This window comes from Papio anubis, chromosome 9 (genome assembly GCF_008728515.1).
Source record: "Papio anubis isolate 15944 chromosome 9, Panubis1.0, whole genome shotgun sequence".
NCBI classification, from domain to species: Eukaryota; Metazoa; Chordata; class Mammalia; order Primates; family Cercopithecidae; genus Papio; species Papio anubis.
Genome location: NC_044984.1, coordinates 58,144,135 through 58,165,310, shown reverse-complemented (window position 1 = coordinate 58,165,310; position 21,176 = coordinate 58,144,135). Strand labels below are relative to the sequence as shown.

The window sequence follows — 21,176 nt, the reverse complement described above, 5'->3', positions numbered from 1 at the left end:
AGTTTGAGACCAGCCTGGCCAACATGGTAAAACCTCGTCTCTACTAAAAATACAAAAATTAGCTGGGCATGGTGGCGGGTGCCTGTAATCCCAGCTACTTGGGAGGCCGAGGCAGGAGAATTGCTTGAACCTAGGAGGTGGAGGTTGCAGTAAGCCAAGATCGTGCCACTGCACTCCAGCCTGGATGACAGAGCAAGACTGTCTCAAAAAAGAAAAAGAAAAAGAAAATATAATTTATGTGTCTGTCTCAACCACTAGTCTGTGAACTTCTTGAGGTCAGAAGGCATTTTATTCATTATGAAATTCTTCAGAGCCTACTATGAACTAAATATTAGGCACTCAGTAAATACTGAATGCATAAGCAGTAATTTTCTTTAAGAAAGTTATTTGCTCTACCAATTTACCTAAGTTCTCCTAATGCATTGAAAATATAAATCAAGGTACAAAAATCCAATTTAATAACTTTCTTGCTATACATTTATTTTGCAAAGTGAGGCTTATGTATGAGATATTATAGTACACTTACACATGATGAATGCTACACTTTCATTCCTAAGGTTATTAGTCAAGCATTAATCATAAAATTCAATTAACTGAAGAATAAATATATATTAAGAACTCATATCCAGAATTTTAAAACAGTGATTTGCTTTTCTCAATGTCTTGACATATATTTAATAATTAGAACTTATAATTTTTAGTATTCTCTCTTCTGCTACTGATGTAGTTAAAAACTTTCCTCCTAATAAGTACTTTTCAATACTTAGAAAGTCCAGAGAATCATTCAAATATTGAGTTTAATGCTGATTGTGGAAACAATATATTTTTGGAATCCAATATACAGGTGACCCTTAACACAGGTTTGGAATGCACAGGTCCACTTATACACTGATTTTTTTTTCAACCAAATTGATGGGAAATACAGTATTAGCAGGACGCAAAACCTTACTAAAAGGTAGGACCAACTGTTCCTATACTGCAGAACTTGATTATGTGCAGATTTTGGCATACTGCCCCCGAATCAATCCCCCACATACACCAAGGGATCACTATATTGATTCATTCTTTTCTTTTTTTTTTGAGATGGAGTTTTGCTCTTACTCCCCAGGCTGGAGTGCAATGGTGCGATCTCAGCTCACTGCAACCTCTGTCTCCCAGGTTCTAGCCTGCCTTAGCCTCCCAAGTAGCTGGGATTACAACCGCGCACCACCACACCCAGTTAATTTTTTTTTGTCTATGTTTTCAATAGAGACAGGGTTTCACCATGTTGGCCAGGCTGGTCTCGAACTCCTGACCTCAGGCGATCCGCCCACCTCAGCCTCCCAAAGTTCTGGGATTACAGGCGTGAGCCACCACACTTGGCCTATTACTTACTTTTTAAAAAATTTTTTGCCTCCTAAACGCTTTTTTTTTTTTGAGACAGCATTTCACTCTTGTCACCTAGGCTGGAGTGCAATGGTGCAATCTCCGCTCACTGCAACCCCTGCCTTCTGCGTTTAAGCAATTCTCCTGTCTCATCTCCCAAGTAGCTAGGACTACAGGTGTGTGCCACCACACTTGGATAATTTTTGTATTTTTTATAGAGACAGTTTCACCATGTTGGCCAGGCTGGTCTCAAACTCCAGACCTCAGGTGATCTGCCTGTCTCAGCCTCCCAAATTGCTGGGATTACAGGCATGAGTCACTGTGCCTGGCTAGCCACCGCACCTGGCCCTAAACTCTTCTAATAGTTGGTTTTTTTATTTTATCAATTTCTTCTTTTTTTATTGACAGGACTATTGCAGTAGGCTTTTTTTCTAATGAATGGTCAACACTAAAGTCTTACTGGGATTGCACTTTATTTTAAAATTTTTATCCCATAATTCTGGGGTTTTTATGAGGTTTTCTTGGTTGTTTTTTACGTATTTATTTGCATATAACAAACAATCTAATTATTTGTTCCAAAATAATTCATATATTCAAATTATGTGCTCCTTTTATTTTGTTTCTTGAAATCAAAACGTTTAAGACTACTAAACATTTTACTCCTTGCCCTGAAGATGAGGCCTAATTTAAGAGATGAATAATCAGCTGATGACTGATTCAACAAATGGCATTTGTTTCATTATTTGTCTTTGGGTATTTATGTGAATGCTAAAATTTGCGGGTGAAAGGGAGATACTCTGGGACCTTGTAATCATATTGAAAAACAGGTTATTTACATGGTCCCACAGAATCTCCTAGTAAAAATGACAATGGAAAAAACAGTAACTTTACAGTGAACAAACCAGGCAGACTGCACCTTAGCCAAGTGATCAAAGTTAACATACTCAGTAATGGGAACAAATATGACACACCGAGGATGACACGATGTTGTTTCTGAGGTATTCGGAACCAAAATACATAACCTGAATTGAATTGTGAGGAAACATCAAACAAACCCAAACTAAAGGACATTCTGCAAAATAAATGGGCAGTACTCTTCATAAGTCACAAGGTCAACAAAGACTGAGAAACTATCACAGACTGGCTGAAGCCAAGGAGATATGAAACCAAGCACACCATGTGACTCTGGATTGGAAACTGGGCCAGAAAAGAGACAGCAGTGGGAATGTGAGTATGTGTAAATTAGATAATAGTTTTGTATCAATGTTGTTTTCCTGAAAAAAATAATTATACTGTAATTATGTAAGATGTTAGCATTTGAGGAATCTGGATGAAAGGTATAACGGATTTTTTTTGGTATCATTTTTGCAATATTTTTGTTAAGTCTAAAATTATTTCAAAAATAAGTTAAAAAAATTAAAACATTAAAAAACAATTTCCTATAATTTTATAGGAAATAATTTGGGTATATTTAAATATTAGCAGTTTAAATGGCTGTAGATTAAAGTTCATATAGATAAATGCTCAAATAGAGGATAAATGAGTTTGGCGTTATATTTAACATTGGGTTCAATTATTATAATGGGTTCAATTATTATACATTTTGAATGACACAGCCTGTAAATTCAGCTCTCATTAAGGAAAGGTGTTACAAACATAGAAATAGCCCAACTTTTATATTTTAATAGTTTTTTTTTTTTTTGAGACAGGGTCTTGCTCTGTCACCCAGGCTGGAGTGCAGTGGTGCAATCTAGGCTCACTGCAGCCTTGACCTGGCAGGCTCAAGTAATCCTCCCTAGCAGCTGGGACTACAGGTTTGTGCTGCCACACACAAAGTTTTTGTGTTTTTTGTAGAGACAGGGTTTCACCATGTTTCCTAGGCTGGTCTTGAACTCCTGGGCTCAAGCAATCCTCCTATCTCAGCCTCCCAAACTGCTGGGATTCCAGGTGTGAGCCACTATGCCTGGCCCTTCTTCTTCTTTTTTATTTTTTGGCACAGGGTCTGTCGCCCAGGCGGGAAAGCAGTCACGTGATCACAGCTCACTTGCAGCCTTGACCTCCCAGGCTCAAGCTATCCTCCCACCTCAGCCCCACAAGTAGCTGGGACAACAGGCGCTAATTTTTGTATTTCTTGTAGAGATACAGTTTCGCCATGTTGCCTAGGCTGGTCTCAAACTCCTGAGCTCAAATGATCTGCCTGCTTTGGCCTCCCAAAGTGCTGGGATTACAGGCGGGAGCTACCACGCCCAGTCTATATTTTGATATTTTAAAAATAAATTTTTAGCCGCCTCTGCAGCTTGTTCTATCACCCATACATTAACATACCAAAATACAAGTATTTTTTACTTCCTAGGTGAGGTTATCATAAGATCTTGCTTTCACATATTTTGCTGACAAATCAGATATTTATTTATTCTACTACAGTGAAAACTATGGAAAGGCCCTCTGTTTTATTTTTAATTTTTTTTTAAATGAAAAAACATGGGGTTTCACTATGTTGCCCAGGCTGACCTCAAACTCCTAGGCTCAAGTGATCCTCCTGCCTTGGCCTCCCACAGTGCTGGGATTATGGGAGTGAGCCACCATGCCCAGTTGAAAGGCCCTTTAGGAATAAGATATTACGTATGTTGCTCCAAGCAGTACATAAATTAATAACTTTATAAATAAATCCACTACCCCCTTCAGTTATTAGTTTGTCTGAGTTTGCAAGGAGATACTAATGCCCATTTCCATAGACTAGGAAGGAGGAAAGGGGAAATTAAACATTAGGAGGTGCTCAACAATTATTTAGTAGAAAATGAATTAATGGATACTTTGATCTCTCAATTTATTTAATATTTTAATTTTGAAGAATTATACATTTAATGCCAGTATAAATACATTTTCCCAAGCTAGGGAGCAATGATATTTTGGTGGTCAAAGTTTTAAGCAATATGACTGACAACTTAGTAAGAAACTGAGAACAAGAACTGTGGAGAAACCATTTCCTTGGGTAATGAACAGAGCAGAGTGGACTATAATAGAGATCTGAGTGTCCTACAGCAGCTACACATCAATAGAGAGAGGAAATGGGAGTAAGGGCTAGACCTCCAACTGTGAATAGTCTACCTTATGATGTGGCATTTTGGAATTCATGCTAGGTGGATTTAGCTGGCCCCAGAAAATCCTACTGGAGTGTACCAGTAACATGAAAAGTTATCACTTAAAGGCTACAAGAAAGACCTTTCACTGATGGCGACCTCCTTTCTCTTATATCATACATAACCCTCCAAGCAAGGATCTCTTTGCTCTGTAGTTGAGGCCTAATTTAAGAGATGAGTCATCAGCCGATGACTGATTCAAGCAATGGCAATTCTCTTATTAAGTAGGCTTCAGTATTGTAAGAAGTTGTTTACTTGATGTTCTAATTTTTATCTATCCCAAAGTTCTTTTTAGGTAAGGGCGATAATCTAAAAAAATTATTCAGTGTTCATTCAGACTATTTATGATCCATTCTATGACAAATTGTGTTCTGAAGAGAAAATAATATAATACTATCCCATATGAATCAAATTTATCTTTTCAAAGACAGCTAAGTTGTTATTCCTTTTGGTTGTAAATATTTGTTTTCCACCCCACTTCTCTCCATTTCTACTGCTATTTAGGCAGCTTACCTGTAGCTAAAGGCAATTTTAGTTTCCTAAGTATATAAAATCTCTTAAATGTATCACCAAGAGATGAATGTCTATTGTAGAAATATTATATATTAGATTTAGGGGAGAAAAGGTTTTCTTTTTTATTTGCTTCTATTATAATTTCATGCATCAGGTATGCTTTTATTGCAGCACTTCACTCTTTTTTTCATAATTATGAGTATAGCAAAAGGGGGCTATTAATTTAGTTTGTGTAAGCAAAAGCATCAGAGAACCCTTCAAGTATATACATGCACTGTGCACCCTGTGCCTAAAATTCACTAAGTAGTAAACATAACCCTGAAAAGTCACACAGTTAAAAAAATTAAAAACATTGAAAGATAATCAAGAATTGGGCACATCAGATGTGCAAAAGTTAAATCACAGTTAACAGGGATTATGGCAAAATTATAATTAAATTACTATAAAGAGGATATTAAAATCTAAAAACATTTAAAAGTCAAGATGAGGTTATAACTGGGTTGTAGCAGATTAGGAAAAAAATTCTAGACCCAAAGCATTGATAAGAATTTCTAAAAATGACTCCATTTAAGAATTCAGCATGATGCCAGCCAGTGTTGCATACCTATATTCCCAGCTACTCAGAAGGCTGGGGCAGGAGGATCTCTTGAGCCCAAGAGTTCGAGGCTGTAGTATGCTATGATCTTGTCTGTGAACAGTCACTGCACTCCAGTCTGGGCAACATAGCAAGACCCCCATCTCTTAAAAAGAAAATAATTCAACATGAAATTATAGAATCGAGTATATTTAATATTGGAGGTGACTTCTAGATGATGTGGATTAATCTATCGTGTTAAAGGAAGGACCATGGCTCAATCCCATCTTTACTGTTTACTAGTCATTTACTCTCTCAGAACATCAAGGTTTTCATTTGCAAAATGGGAGTAATACCACCAGCTGCACAGGGTGGTTGTGAGGATTAAAATTCACTGAGCTAATATCTGTAAAAGCCCCTGGAACACAGCAACTACTTCAATGTTGCTGTTGACTCAGGATTCTTTCCATTTTAAAATAAGACAGTAAGACCCCAGAAGGCTGGGAAATCTCATAGCATGCCAGCAGCAGAGCTGGGACATGACTGTGGGCCTCAGTGTTTACTCTGCCAGGCTGGAAGCAAATCTCACCCACAGCTGGATGCCTTCTAAGCAGCCTGAGTACTCATTAATCTTTGAAGAGGCATAAGAGCCAAGAGCTGGCAATTTCTCATTTCTTTATCTTGACTACATGGGTTTGGGTGAGACTTTGGCTGAACAGGAGTGATGAGAGAGAAAGAGTTTCAGCAGCTGTCTTCTGTCAAACCAAAAATATATCAAAATAGTGCATTTTTAAAACAAGGTTTCTAAATATTACACTGGATAAAGTGTGAACTCAGAGTTGCTACTCTAGGACACTGCTTAGTTCATCAGTTCTTAGATTTCAAAATTCCACTTACTACAAAAAACTGAAAATGATCTTTAGGGACCAATACAGAATCATCAACTTTTTAAGACATTAAAAATAAAAATCCCGACTGCCTCTTACTCAGAATAGTCCCTTAGTCAAGAGTGTAGTGCTTGACTTTTGGCTTTACCCACTAATTAGAAGTACGTAACCTCAGGCCAGGTACTTAGCCTTTCAGTGCTCAAACGAGGTAAGCACAGTACCTGCCTCATGGATCCTTGTGAGCACTGAATAATAGAGTCTCAAACATAGTAACAGCTAGGTAAATGTTAGATGTTATTTGTTATAATTATTAGTTTGTGGCTGTGGGGAAGTTATTTAATCTCTTTGTGTCTTAGTTTCCTAACTTGCAAAATGTAAACAATGATACTTCACTGGGTTGTGGTAAGGATTAAACAAATTAAGTTATTAAGTGTATATGTTTGGCGCATAGTAAGCTTTTCATAAGCATTGGCCTTCACTATCACTACTGTTTTTTAAAGGATATTTTAACATTAAAAGAATAAATGTGGCATTTTGAAAAACTGTTTTGTCTTTGTTTACCAATGAAAATTTTATTTGGGATCTGCACTGATTTATGCTCCAGCATTTGACCTAAATAAATGTCATGTCATTAACCATTAATGTTATCTATAAATGCTTTCATTCATAGTGAGCTAACTTCTTACGAAAGTAATGTCTGGAAATTCTAAAAATGCCATCCAACATGTTTTATTCTATCATGATCTTTGGAAATAAGTTCAACTCTTTCATCAGCAGCAGATGCTCACTGAAGATGTTATAATCGAATCTTGATAACAATTAATAATTTAGGATCTACCTTTTGTTTTACCAAATGGGTAGACATTTATATAGCCTGTGGTAATGACTATACAGAGAAATGATAGGATTCTGAAGGCAGTCTTTGGGGGATGAGCAAAAGCCACACTGAGTAGAAGTAAGGTTCCTCCTAAGAAATTAAAAATAAAATTGTCCTATGAGATTACACTATAAATCAACATATGATGATTATGAGTAGTGGTAGGCAAAGTTCCTTCAAGAGACAGAATGAGTCTCAGGCTAGCTTAAAACTGAATTGAACATATTAATATAAAGAATGTATCGGTAAGGCATTTGTGGGCAGGTACATGATGGAGGGATAAGAGACAGAACTAGAAACAGAAAAAGGAGAACTGCTTGTAGGAAGATGTTGCAGTACTTAGTTAAGTAACACTAAAAATAAGAAAATAGCAACAAGATTTCTATAGTGATTATTACGTATTAGATACTATTGTAAGCCCTGTAATTTATTAACACATTTAATCTTTGGAATAATCCTGTGAAATATGAACTATTATTTGCCTTAAACGTGAGGAAACTGAAACAGAGAGGTTAAGAAACTTGCCCAAGGTCAGACAGCAAAGTGACAGAAGAAGAATTTGAACTAGGCCAGGCATGATGGTTCACACCTGTAATCCCAGCAGTTTTGGAGGCCGAGTCAGGCGGATCATGAGGTCAGTTAGCCGGGAGTGGTGATGGGCGCCTGTAATCCCAGCTATTTGGGAGGCTGAGGCAGGAGAATCGCTTGAACCCGGGAGGTGGAGGTTGCAGTGAGCCGAGACTGTGCCACTGCACTCCAGCCTGGGTGACAGAGCAAGACTCTGTCTCAAAAAAATAAAAGAATTTGAACTAAGATAGTCTCACTCCAGAGTCTGTGCTCTCAATAACTGAGTCACATGCGACGCTGCCCAGAAGTGACGGGGCTTCATCAGGCTCCTCCAGAAGTTCAGTTTGCCCTGTATGTATTCATGTATTAATATTCTGAGCACAGCCTATGGATGATGTTACTGATTCAGCGGTGAACAAGGAGTCATATTTCTGTCTTTCTTTCTGAAATAGAGTTAAAAGCACTACATATAATTAAATCCCATATTATGGTTCCATATGTAATCAACCCTCAAATAATTGGTTATCACTTGTAGCCTGCCTATATTGAAAGAATGTGTCAGTCAAACCAATACAAACACATGGCCTGACTGACAGCTCTCTCTCCATTCTATATCATTTATTTGGTATGCTGGAATTCATTCTTTGGGCCTATGTGTTGATGAAAATCAGCATTCCTGAGCCTGATGAGCCCTGCAACACTGATGATATCCTTTCTACTTCTGTCTTAGAATTGTCTCGAGGCTACAATTAAATGATATAAGCTCATTTGTTTATTTAAACAAAATATATTTACACTTATTTTCAACAAGTATCTTAACAGTACTTAGAAATTCTTCCAATATCTTCAAGGTGAGCCATTACTTCTGATTCACTTTTGGTCAAATAAGGATGGTGAATGTGTGGAAACACTTAAGTTAGTACCCATGTAGCTGATTCAACTCAAGAATGCATAAAAGCTTATTAATTTTGGATAAATTATGTACGCTATTTTTCACGAACCTAACACTTTAATAAGCTGTTTAAAAAAACCTCATACAATGGTGACCTTTCTTGAATATAGTTCTCTTAAATCCTAAGAGGAAACGGTATTACTCTTTGGCCGTAATACCAGCACACCTTATTTTATTGTGCTTCACTTTATTGTACTTTGCAAATAAAGAGTTTTTTATAAATTGCAAGTTTGTGGTGATCCCCAGTCAAGCAATTCTATTGGTACCATTTTCCAACAGCATGTGCTCACTATGAGATATGGTTTGGCTGTGTCCCCACCCAAATCTCATCTGGAATTGTAGTGCCCACAATTCCCACATGTTGTGGGAGGTGCCCGGTGGGAAGTAATTGAATCATGGGGGCAGGTCTTTCTTGTACTGTTCTCATGATAGTGAATAAGTCTCACAAGATCTGATGGCAAACTTAATAGATAAATGCTGTGTGTGTGGTCTAACTGCTCCACCAACCAGTATTCCCCCGTTTCTCTCCATCTCCTTGGGCCTCCCTATTCCCTGAGACACAACACTATTAGGCCAATTAATAACCCTATAATACCCTCTAAGTGTTCCCTATAATTAATAACCCTGTAGTACCCTCTAGGTGAAAGGAAGAGTCGCAAGTCTCTCACTTTCAGGAGTGTCCGAGGGAGAGAATATAGGCATGGATTCTTAGTTTCTGTTTCGGGTTGGGTCAGTAAAGCCCCTTTCTTATCCCTCTTTTCTGCTTATTACTAAAGACAGAAACTAAAAGCCATGGCTTCAGGCTGCTAAAAGCCTAAGACAAAACAAAACAGAACAACAACAACAATAAAATAAAGTGGGTTGGAGAAGCTTGCAACCAAAAGCTAGAAATAATTAAGCTTAGTGAGGAAGGCATGTCAAAAGCTGAGGCAAGCTGAAAGCTAGGCCTCTTGTGCCAAACAGCCAAGGTGGGAATGCAAAGGAAAAGTTATTGAAGGAAATGAGAAGTGCTACTCCAGTGAACAACATGAATGATGTGAAGGTGATATAGTCTTACTGCTCATATGGAGAAAGGTTTAATAGTCTGGATAGAGGATCAAACCAGCCACAACATTCCCTAAAGCCAAAGCCTAATCCAGAGCAAGGCCTCCACTCTTTTCAATTCTATGAAGGTTGAGAAAGGTGAGGACGCTGCAGGAGAAAAGTCTGACATTACCAGAGGTTGATTCATGAGGTTTAAGGAAAGAAGCCATCTCCATAACATACAAATGTAAGGTGAAGCAGCAAGTGCCAATGTAGAAGCTGCAGCAAGTTATCCAGAAGATCTAGCTAAGATCTTCATTGCTGAAGGTGGCTACACTAGACAACAGATTTTCAATGCAGATGAAACAGCTTTATATCAGCAGAAGATGGCATCCAGGACTTTCATAGTTAGAGAGAAGTCAATGCCTGGCTTCAAAGCTTCAATAGACAGGCTGATTCTCTTATTAGGGGCTAAATGTAGCTGGTGGCTTAAAGTTGAAGCCAATGCTCATTTATCATTCTGAAAATCCTAGGACCTTTAAGAACTGTCCTAAATCTACTCTGCCTGTGCCCTATAAATGGAACAAAGCCTAGATGACAGCAACATCTGTTCACACCATGGTTTACTGAATATTTTAAGCTTACTATTGAGAAGTACTGCTCAGAAAAAAGGATTCCTTTCAAAATATTACTGCTCATTGACAATGCACCTGGTCACCCAAGAGATCTGATGGAGACGGACAGATTCATGCCCTCATACCTGCTAACAAAATATCCATTCTGCAGCCCATGGATCAAGGAGTAATTTTGACTTTCAGGTCTTATTTAAGAAATACTTTTTGGCCAGACACAATGGCTCACGCCTGTAATCCTAGCACTTTGGGAAGCTGAAGCGGGTGGATCACTTGGAGACAGGAGTCCAAGACCAGCCTGGCCAACATGGTGAAACCCCATCTCTACTAAAAATACAAAAATTAGCTGGGTGTGGTGGCGTGTCCCCATAGTCCCAGCTACTTGGGATGCTGAAGCACGAGAATCACTTGAACCTGGGAGGCGGAGGTTGCAGCAAGCTATTACGACACTGCCCTCCAGCCTGGGTGACAGAGCGAGATTCTGTCTCAAAAAAAACAACAACAACAACAACAAAAGAAATACTTTCATAAAGCTATAGCTGCCAGAGACAGTGGTTCCTCTGATGGATCCGGGCAAAGTAAATGAAAACCTTCTGGAAATGATTCATTATTCTGGATACCATGAACATTCATGATTCATGGGACGAGGTCAAAACACCAACATTATAAGGAGTTTGGAAGAAGCTGATTTAAACCCTCATGGATGACTTTGCGGGATTCAAGATTTAAGGGGAGGAAGTCACTGCAGATGTGGTAGAAATGGCAAAAAAAGTAGAATTAGAAGTGGAACCTGAAGGTGTGACTGATTTGTTGCAATCTCATGATAAAACTTCAACAGATGAGGAGCTGCTTTTTATGAATGAGCAAAGAAAGTGGTTTCCTGAGATGGAATCTACTTCTGGTGAGGATACAATATTGTGAACACTGGTGAAGTGGCAATAAAGGATTCAGAATATTCAAAAAATGTAGTTGATAAAGCAGCAGCAGGGTTTGAGAGGACTGACTCCAATTTTAAGTTTCTTTTTTGAGACAGAGTCTCATTCTGTCACCTGGGGTTGGAGTGCAGTGGCATGATCTTACCTCACTGCACCCTCTGACTCCCAGGTTCAAGGATACTTTTGCCTCAGCCTCCCAAGTAGCTGGGATTACAGGTGTGTGCTGCCACTCCCGGCCAATTTTTGTATTTTTAGTAGAGATGGGGTTTCATGATGATAGCCAGGCTGGTCTTGAACTCCTGACCTCAAGTGATCCACCCACCTCAGCCTCCCAAAGTACTGGGATTACAGGCATGAGCCACTGTGTCTGGCCTAGGATTGACTCCAATTTTGAAAGAAGTTCTATGGGTAAAAATGCCACCAAATAGCATCATGTGCTACAGAGAAAACTTTTGTGAATGAAGAGTCAACGGATGTGGCAAACTTCATTGTTGTCATATTTTAAGAAATTGCCACGGCCACCCCAACCTTCAGCAACCACCACCCTGATTAGTCATCAACACCCTGATACATCAACATCGAGGCAAGACCCTCCACCAGCAAAAAGATGATGACTTGCTGATGGTTCAGATAACTGTTAGCATTTTTTAGCAATAAAGTATTTTTCACTTAAGGTACTTTTTTTTTTTTTAGGCATAATACTATTACACACTTAACAGACTACAGTACAGTGTAAACAAAACTTTCATATGCACTGGATAATCAAAAAATTCATATGACTTGATTTAATGCAATATTTGCTTTACTGCAGTGCTGTGGAACTGAACACCCAACAGCTCTAAAGTATGCCTATAAAATCTCCCTCAAATATTTCAGAAGTAAAGGATACATTTGGCTTTCTTTTGGGAGTTAATGTTATTTGCTCAAATCTGTCACTATTATTATAGCAACAATGTATAATTTTAACCTTAATTTTAACCTTAAAGATGCTAACGTCTTCATGAATTTTTTAATAACTTTTCTGAAAATGTTATATATTATGGATTAGACTAATATAACACACATTTACTTTTCAAATACCAAAATATCAGATTTATACACATAATACACATTTACTTTCAAACACCCAAATCCAACCATTGTAAGTTTAGGTCTATACTTAAGCTCTTGAATGGGATTAGATCAACAGAAGCATGAAGATGAAAGGAAAAATAATCATTACCAACGATAATTTTAAAAACCTGTTTACTTGTTAAGGATAACTTTGAAAAGATACATGCAATAAAATTGCTTTCCAAGTGTATATAAAGTAAAGAATTAAAGCTGTTGTAAAAATTAGAACAAAATTGACGCAGCGTTTCCTTTCCTGATTTCTGGAGAAAAGAATGAAATTCCAATAGAAAGCAGAATCTTTAGTTCACATTTTCCCCTTAATAATACAACTGTTATATAAAATAAGCATTTAAAAATAATTTTTTATTTTTAATTTCAATAAGAAAGCAAAATCTAATAAAATAGCATTTCATATGATAAAATTATAGTTTTCCTAAATAAAACAATCCTAATATACTTAAAAACACTCAGAAAATATGCAGTCATAGATAAAAGTTATATAAAAAGGGCAAAAAAGTCTAAGCAATACACTGGTTTTATTAAATCTAAAATAAAAAATAAATAATCTAAAATAAAAAATAAATCCTGATAGAACTCATCAAATTTGTTTTAATAAACAAAAATCTAAAAAAGTGACAGCAAGAGCTTTGATATCTAAATATTTAAGAAAGTGAACATGACTATTATATGAAAGAGAAAAATGAAAATACTTTTAGGTTTACATATTATTCCTCCAAGATACAAAATGTTTTAAATGGCTGTCACCATTCAAATGCTGTAAGACGTGGAGTATGAACTTTTCCATATAATTAGATAAAAATAAAACAGACATATGATTCCAAAAAAGGAGTATTCTGTAATATACAATTTCATAAGGTCCAAGTAAGCTTAATTATGAATACATATTCATGAGATTTACTTCTCTGTTCTTTACAAGTTGAAATAGAAATATTTTTACAAATATATTTTCCTATTATTTTTCTTTTAGTATTCACATAAAATATTGTAGAGCAAAACACCAAAGGTTAATGTTGCACAAACTAATACAACTAATACCTGTATTGTGTTCTTCCTACGATTGACTTTCCTTCTCTCCACTGAGCAGTCACATCGCTGGGATCAAGTAAGCCTTCAAAAATGTGCTCCCAGAGATACAAGCCTGGTAATTAACAACAAAAACAAAATCAAAACAATTTACTGTCTCATCTACTCTGGTGCATGAGACAAGTTTATGTTCTATTCTTTTACTCATTTGACTGTAAAACCAGAATGCCTCCCCTTAGGGCCGCTGGCAGGCAGTGCTACCAAGCAACAGCTCCAAATCAACATGGCAGCTAATGAGAGACAGAGCTCAGAAGCTGTCAGTGTGTAAAATGTGGCAAAATGTGAGTTAATATTAAAGACCTCTCCTACTCTAGATTTGAGAAACCCCTAATTTATATAGATCTTTACACCTGTCTTATTCTGAAATGAAATGTATTATATTACAAAGTAAACTATACTATGTGGTTAGAACTATTTTTATAACAAATTAGGGGGAGTTGCCATTTTGTGCCAAATGGAGCCAGAGGAGCTCATGTATTTACATATATTAATACATTCAATATGTCAAGGGGACATTACCTCCTCCTCACTTGAACACATATCCCTGAATGCATGATCCCCTTCACAGACAAATGCCACTGCATCTTTTCTCCTTATGGCAGCCCCTGATGTTTTATCATGATTTCACCTGAATGAAAGCTCTGAGAGTAGAGAAGAGTAGTGTTACTCAATGAGGTACTATGGAGACCATACACCACTTCTGGGCACCCTGTTTTGGTTACACTCAAAGAGGTTTTTGTTTCATTCTCATTGTACCCTGGTACTAAAAGAAACCCAAGCCACCATGTTTAAAACGTGGACAATTAGATAAAGCTTTCCAAATGTGATGGGTTGAATAATGTCTCCCTGCCCCACCAGCAAAGATGTCCATATTCTAATCTCTAGAATCTAGGAATATGTTACCTTACATGGCAAAAGACACTTTAAAAATGCAATTGAGTTAAGGATGCTGAGGTGAAGAGATTATTATAGATTATCTAGGTGGGCCCTATGTAATCTCAAGAGTCCTCACACAAGGGAGGCAGGAGGGTCAGAGTGAGGCAAGGGATATATAAAGATGGAAGCAGAGGTCAGAGTGATGTGGGGCCATAAATGAAGGAATGCGGGTAGCCCCTAGAAACTCTCAAAGGTAAGGAAACAGGTTCTCCTCTAGAGCCTCCAAAAGTAACACAGCCCTCACACATTTTAGAGTTCTGCCTTCAGAAAAGTAAGATACTAAATTTGTGGTAATTTGTTACGGTTGCAATAGGATGCTATGGATTATACAGTTAAGATTATGGTACCTGGAAATGGGGTGCTACTGTAACAAATACCTAAAAATGTGGAAGTGGCTCTGAAATTGGGTAATGGGTAAAGGCTGAGAGAATTGTGAGGACACGATTTTAAAAAGCCTAGATTAGATTGCCTTGAATAACCTGCAGACAGAAATATGGATGTTAATGACTCAGCTAGTGAAGACTCAAAGTGAGGCAGAGTAGAGAAAACCTGTATTGTCTTACAGGATATCTAAATCATCAAAAGCAGATTGTTGGTAAGAATATGCAATTTAAAAAAATTTTTTATTTATGTATTTATTTATGTATTTATTTATTTATTTAGAGACAGAGTCTCACTCTGTAGCCCAGGCTGGAATAAGGTGGCATGATCTTGGCTCACCGCAACCTCCACCTCCCGGGTTCAAGCAATTCTCCTGCCTCAGCCTCCTGAGTAGCTGGGATTACAGGCATGTGCCACAATGTCTGGCTAATTTTTGTATTTTTGGTAGAGATGGGGTTTCACCATGATGGCCAGGCTGGTCTTGAACTCCTGGCCTCAAGTGATCCACCTGCCTCAGCCTCCCAAAGCGCTCGATTACAGGCATGAGACATCACTCCTAGAATATGTATATTAAATAAATTGTTGGTGAGAGCTCAGAATAAAATTAGGAATGTGTTATTAGAAACTGGAAGGATGAGGATCCTTGTTACATAACAGTAAAAAGCTTAGTTGGATTGTATCCTGCAGTTACGTGGAAAGCAGAACTTGTGATAAACTTCAATAATTAGCTGGAGGGTTCCAAGCAAAGTGAAAGGTGTGGACTGGTTTCTTCTTGGTGATTAATGAAATATAAGAAGAAAGAGATAGAAGGAAAAACTGTTAAGCAAAAGGGAACCAGAATTTGATGATTTGGGAAATTCTCAGACCATTAAGATTGCAAAAGAGGTGAAAAATTAGATTTACTGTCTGCAAAGGGTGTTCCAGAAAGAAGACCAAGGATGTGGCTGCACAACCTTTTGCTAGTGTCTCAGAAGGAACAGAAGATCTGAATATTCATTCACACAAAGGGCTTTTTGAAGACATTACACATGTGACTTACAGGTCTCCTCAGCTATCCCAGCAGAAGCCAGAAATGGAGATGGGATTACTCAGAAAAGATCTGCAGAGGAGCTTCCCATCTAATGGAGTGAATCCTGTGACATACACAGGAGGCCCACAAGGTTCTTCAGAATGTTATATGAGCAGAAACACTGCCAGCTTGGACTAAAAAAGACAGAAAGAGGTCACAATGAAAGAAGGCTGATGGGCTCTGAAAATTTTACCAGCTGTCAACAGGCTGATAAAGTTACTAAGCTGCAAACTTGTGTTACTTTTTATGAAAAAGGAAAAGATGACTTCAAGAGTATGGCTGAAATGCCAGAGGGCAAAGCTGTACAAGTCATAGATTATTCCTAGGCCTGCAATATAATCAAATGGAGCTGACCATTCAGATGAAATTTAGATTTCAAAATTGCTTGGACCAGTGACACTTTTTCACTTCAATTTTTTTCCCTTTTTGAATGGGAATGTCTATAACGGTATTTCATAACTGTGCCTAGAGAATAGGCTGATGAAAGTAGCATTTTTCCTGCCAGCAGAGGTGATAACAAAAAAAAAAAAAAAAAAAGGTAGCATTTGATGAAATTCACTTGGCCACTTTGCGCTTATCAGATTGAAAAGAGAGAAGTCTGGAAATGAAAATCTGGGATTTAAAAGAAGAAATCAGTATTAGGGACTTTATTTAAAAAATAATGGTCAGAACTTGATGACTGAAGACCTGGTTTCAGGTACTTGAAATTTAGAGACTGGTAGTAATCTTCCAGGATGTATACTTGTATGTAAGTATGAACGAATTTATGAAATACCGTGAGCAGAGGACTATCCTCTGTACATTTTCCTTTCATCTGGTACTTTCTATCCATATCCTTTATTGTACATAAACCCAGCTCATGTTCAAAGGCCAAATAAAGTGCTAAGTCACTAAATTCTTTGTGACTGTTTGAACTCTCACAGCCCCATTCTCTAATTGAGCATAATATATATCTTAGAACACTACACTCTCATGATATTCACAGCAAAAATGCCTCTGTGTGCAATCAAGTTTAATCAACTACATACTATAATATATTCTTTTGTTGATACAATGAACACTGTCATATTAAAGGCTCTTGAGAAAGGCCTGCAATGAAGAACCTTAACTTGTACTCTTCAGTGTTTCCCAAATGTGTTTGGCCCTCAAGGCCAGGGGCCACCTCTTATATTTGTGTATCAAGTGTCCAAAAAATACACAGATTCATGAAAATTCAGTTGACATATGTTTTGCAATCTAATGACACTATACAGCCTACTCAATGTATCGATAAATGAAGCTGTGCTCTGCTAAAGACCAACAGTGGAACACGTATGTGTGTACATTTACAAACAGATGTTGTCTAATTGGAAGGAGAAAGGAATTACTGACAAAAAGTGAAAAAATATATCATGATGCCTTAATTAACAAGTTATGAAATAAATTATATTAAAATGAATTTCAAATCAATAAAGTACATTTTACAATGCTTTTTACATGTCTTCCTTCTACATATTAACTTACCAATGGCAGCTTTGCCCCAGATTTGTACACTGAGGTCTGTTTTTCCTTTCGTGGATTTATTTAATACTTGAAGGCTAGTTTTAAATCTGTATTGTTGCTCATTTTTTTCATCTCCTTCCCAAGGATTCCATTCTTCACTTTCCAAAGTGAACTGTTCTGTTTTAAAAAGAGTAACAGTGTTTACCAGTTAGGTGTTATTGCAGCTGTAGGTAAATTCAAATCATTTAAATTAAGTGTTAGTTCTAATTTCATCCTAACTTTAATTTTTGAGAGATAGAGCAACTGAATTTAAACTGGTTATACACAATGATAACAAAAAAGAAACTATCGGCAATTTTTTTAACTGAACTTTTTTTACTTTGAAAGGTCTTAGAAATAAAATGCTAACTTGAAACAGGAAAATTCTCTTCCCCACAACAAAACCTTTAAAAATAACAGGATAATATGTATCAAGTTACAGGTTTAACTTCTGCAATTCTTTTTATCTATTGTATACAGGTAACCTATGCACAAAAAACTGACTTCAGAGTGTAGTGTTCACCAGTCTTAGATACTATCGTGCAAAATTCTGAATACAGGGAGAGAGAAAGCTGAGTCTGATCTTAACACAAATTAAAACACCGGACAGGGGACCAGAATTTGGAGGTAAAGCCTGCCTTACGGTCACTGCAGGATTAGAGGGCTTTGTTTCAACATGGAAACGGATGTCTTAAACCTTGCGGCGATTTTGAGGCCTTCCAGGAGCACTCCCGCAAATCTCTGGCATTTGAGACGACGTCTTGCATTTTAACACGTGTTTGAAAGGCGTTCGCGCCTGTCACCCCCTGGGATGGGGGGCGGGGACAGCGTGTGAGATCTGGGTAAGAATTAACGGCCAGTCTCCAATCCCGAGCCAAGGGCTAGCTCGAGGGGCTGTAGGAGGCAAAGCGCGTCTCAGGCCCCGCGGGTAACCCCGGACTTGAGAGCGGGGTGCGGGAGCCCGGCCCCTGCCGCTCAGCAGCCCCTAGCCAGGCGCGCAGAGCCGGAGGGAAGCTGCAGCCCCAGTCCTACCTCGGCCGCGTCTCTCCCGCGCGGGGGCCACCGCCCCCTTCCTGAGGCCCCGCGGGGACCCCGCCGGCGCCTGGCGGCGGCGCCCGAAGAAGACGTGGTAGGCAGCGTAGAGGGAGAATAGGCAGTACAGGGCGATGAGAAATGAGCAGAGCCGCTTCCGCGTCAGCCGCATCCCACTCGGGCTTCCAGTCAGGCAGCCACCGCCATGGAGCCGGCGGAAACAGAAGCCGGGGCCCGAGCGGCGTCCAGCGCAGGCCCAGGCACTTTCCAGGCCGTCCCCATCAAAGGCTCTTCCGCCCAGCGCCCGGTACAGCCCCGCCCCGGGCACGCCCACCTCCCGCCTCCCGCACAGGCCCCGCCCCCTCCAGTCCCGCCTCATCCGCCGGGCCCAGGGCCTGCCTGCCCACCGCCGACCCCGGAATAGGGGGTCCAGGAGCGGCCACTACCCCGAGTGCTTCCAGACGCCGGGCTGGGTGGGAGCCTCTCTGACCTCTGCAGTGTACCCATTACACCTTTCAACCCTGCCACTTCTCCCAAGTACATAAAGACTCGGGGGAAAAAGAGCACCCGTGGTGGTCCATGAAGGCCATGTGAAGGCATGGACCGTGATGTTTTTTGCTCTACATGGAATCCCTAGCGCCTGGGACAGTGCCTGCTACACTGATGGATGAGTGGATATAAACGTCCTTTAAAAAAATTGATGATGGTCGCTCAACATTGTGAATGCAATTAATACCACTCACTTGTATGCATAGAAATAGTTAAAATGTCGAATTCGTGTTTTATATACCTTACTGCAATAAAAATATTTTTAAAGTTCAATTTTATTATTATGATGTGAGTTGAACGCACATAGGCATACAGTATTTTGTCAAATAGAGGCTGTAAATGTGAATGCTTCAATAAACGTTTTGTCCAGCCTTGGTAATATGGGCTACAATGTTCTGTCGGTTGCATCTGGTACTACTGCTCAAATTATCCCGCAGTCTTGCGACGGTGTGTCCGCTAATTAGGGTGACCAGCGGTCCCAGTTTGCCCAGGGCTGTAAAGATTCTCCAGTTGGAGGATTTTTAGTGCTAAAATTGGGAAAGTCCTAGGAAATCAGTAAAAGTTGGTCACTCTAGCATCGACTCTAAACAATTAGGTCAAACACTTTACCCAATCCCCCAAACAGTTCCCTGCCTCCAAAGACCTGTTTTAAACCATTTTTGCTCGGACTCCCTAAGTCCTATAAATATCACCCCAAACCTTCTCCTTCTGAGATTGCCAAGCTTCTGTCAAAGTGTGCCCTCCCTTACTGTAGTAGATTTAGAAAATTTAGCTTTCCTTGATTAACAGGCTATTCTGGTGTCTTAGAGAGATGGCAGTTGTTTTATGTACGCTGTATTGTTGGTTATCCTATTTTGTTGTGGAAATGACAATTATTTAAGGATAGGAAGTAATTACCTTATAATTACTAAAAAACACCCACTGTATCCATGTACATGCAGATGCTACTGACTAATAGTTTTACTATTGAGAAATGCATACAAGGTAAAACTACTATGCGGCTGATGTCATCTTGAATAGGGGAGAGGGCCATGAAAATGAAAGTGTTGTTTTACCTCAAACTGCAAATGACTGCATAATTTGATTATAAACTTTTAAAAATGTATTTAGGTTACAAAGGAATCTTCTAATTGATCTAAGTCTAGCAGAGTTCATTTTCCTTTCTCTTGGTGTTTAATGATTGAGCTACAGCTGGGAGCTACTTTCTGTATATGCTCTCCTCTCTTCAGGTGGATGGAAAGAGAGGGAAAGAGACGTGGTGGGGAATGCAGCAGTGTGGAGGGGGAGACAAGGTTAAATATCCTCTTGGGGTTGAAGCTCCACATAGAGGGAACCAGACCTGAGAAGGAAAGATGTGGGAGGAAGGATAGAAATAAAGGAATATGAGATGAATTAAACTAAAGCAGGGCTAAAATCTTTACTTGGTGATATTTTCTACTCTGTCTGCAAAGGGAAGAACTATTAATCAACACGATATTGAGAAAATAGCCATAATAATACACGCTTATTCTTAGAAGTCTCCAATCCAAATTTCTTGTGATACCTGGTCAGAATTCTCTTCTTAGTTTATCAAGTCACCAGTAATACTCAAGAAGTGTGTTAACTACTTTGAGAGATTTTTCACAGCTTGGCCAAGCTTCTGTGTCAAACACTTTGTAAGATATTTCTAGCAGGGCTTGACCATGTAAGTTATAAACTAGCTATCTCAAATTTGTAAGAATCAGTCCTAAGAAGATACATTTTTCTTTTTCATGTGAGTGCAGTGCTCAAAAAATAAGCAATAAAACTCTACAGAAATATATTGGCATTGGGAAATAGTAAGCAAATTATAACGCCTTCTTTAAACAATCAATTAAACAAAATACTGATAACCAACCAAACAAAACTAGGGTGAAGGTTAAAGACAGAACAACCCTGAGGTGAAATTGAAGCAGATGAGCAGAAACAGAGTCTGTGCAAACATCACTTCTTCTGTAAATCTTTCCCTCGCCTATTTCCGTTTCCCC

The 21,176-nt window shown here is 38.7% G+C and overlaps 1 protein-coding gene across 5 annotated transcripts in view; it reads right to left on the bottom strand.

Annotated features, from left to right (window-relative positions):
• The window catches only part of RXYLT1 (ribitol xylosyltransferase 1), a 38,316-nt gene extending 19,371 nt beyond the window's left edge, over positions 1 to 18,945 (bottom strand). Inside the window, exons 1-5 of one of the 5 annotated variants that reach the window (XM_031650592.1) lie at positions 18,622 to 18,894; positions 17,572 to 17,727; positions 16,039 to 16,202; positions 14,202 to 14,323; positions 13,635 to 13,737 (exon numbers count right to left, since the gene is read on the bottom strand). Coding sequence is in view for 1 of the 5 variants with exons in the window: in XM_003906712.3 (XP_003906761.2) it covers positions 13,635 to 13,737; positions 17,572 to 17,727; positions 18,622 to 18,793 (431 nt within the window). In the remaining 4 variants the exon portion in view is untranslated. Of the gene's footprint in view, positions 1 to 13,634; positions 13,738 to 14,201; positions 14,324 to 16,038; positions 16,203 to 17,571; positions 17,728 to 18,232; positions 18,566 to 18,621 lie in introns of those variants that run through there. The other 4 variants (XM_031650594.1, XM_009181121.4, XM_031650595.1 and 1 more) reach the window with 4 other exon arrangements.
• Positions 18,946 to 21,176: the final 2,231 nt, after the last annotated feature.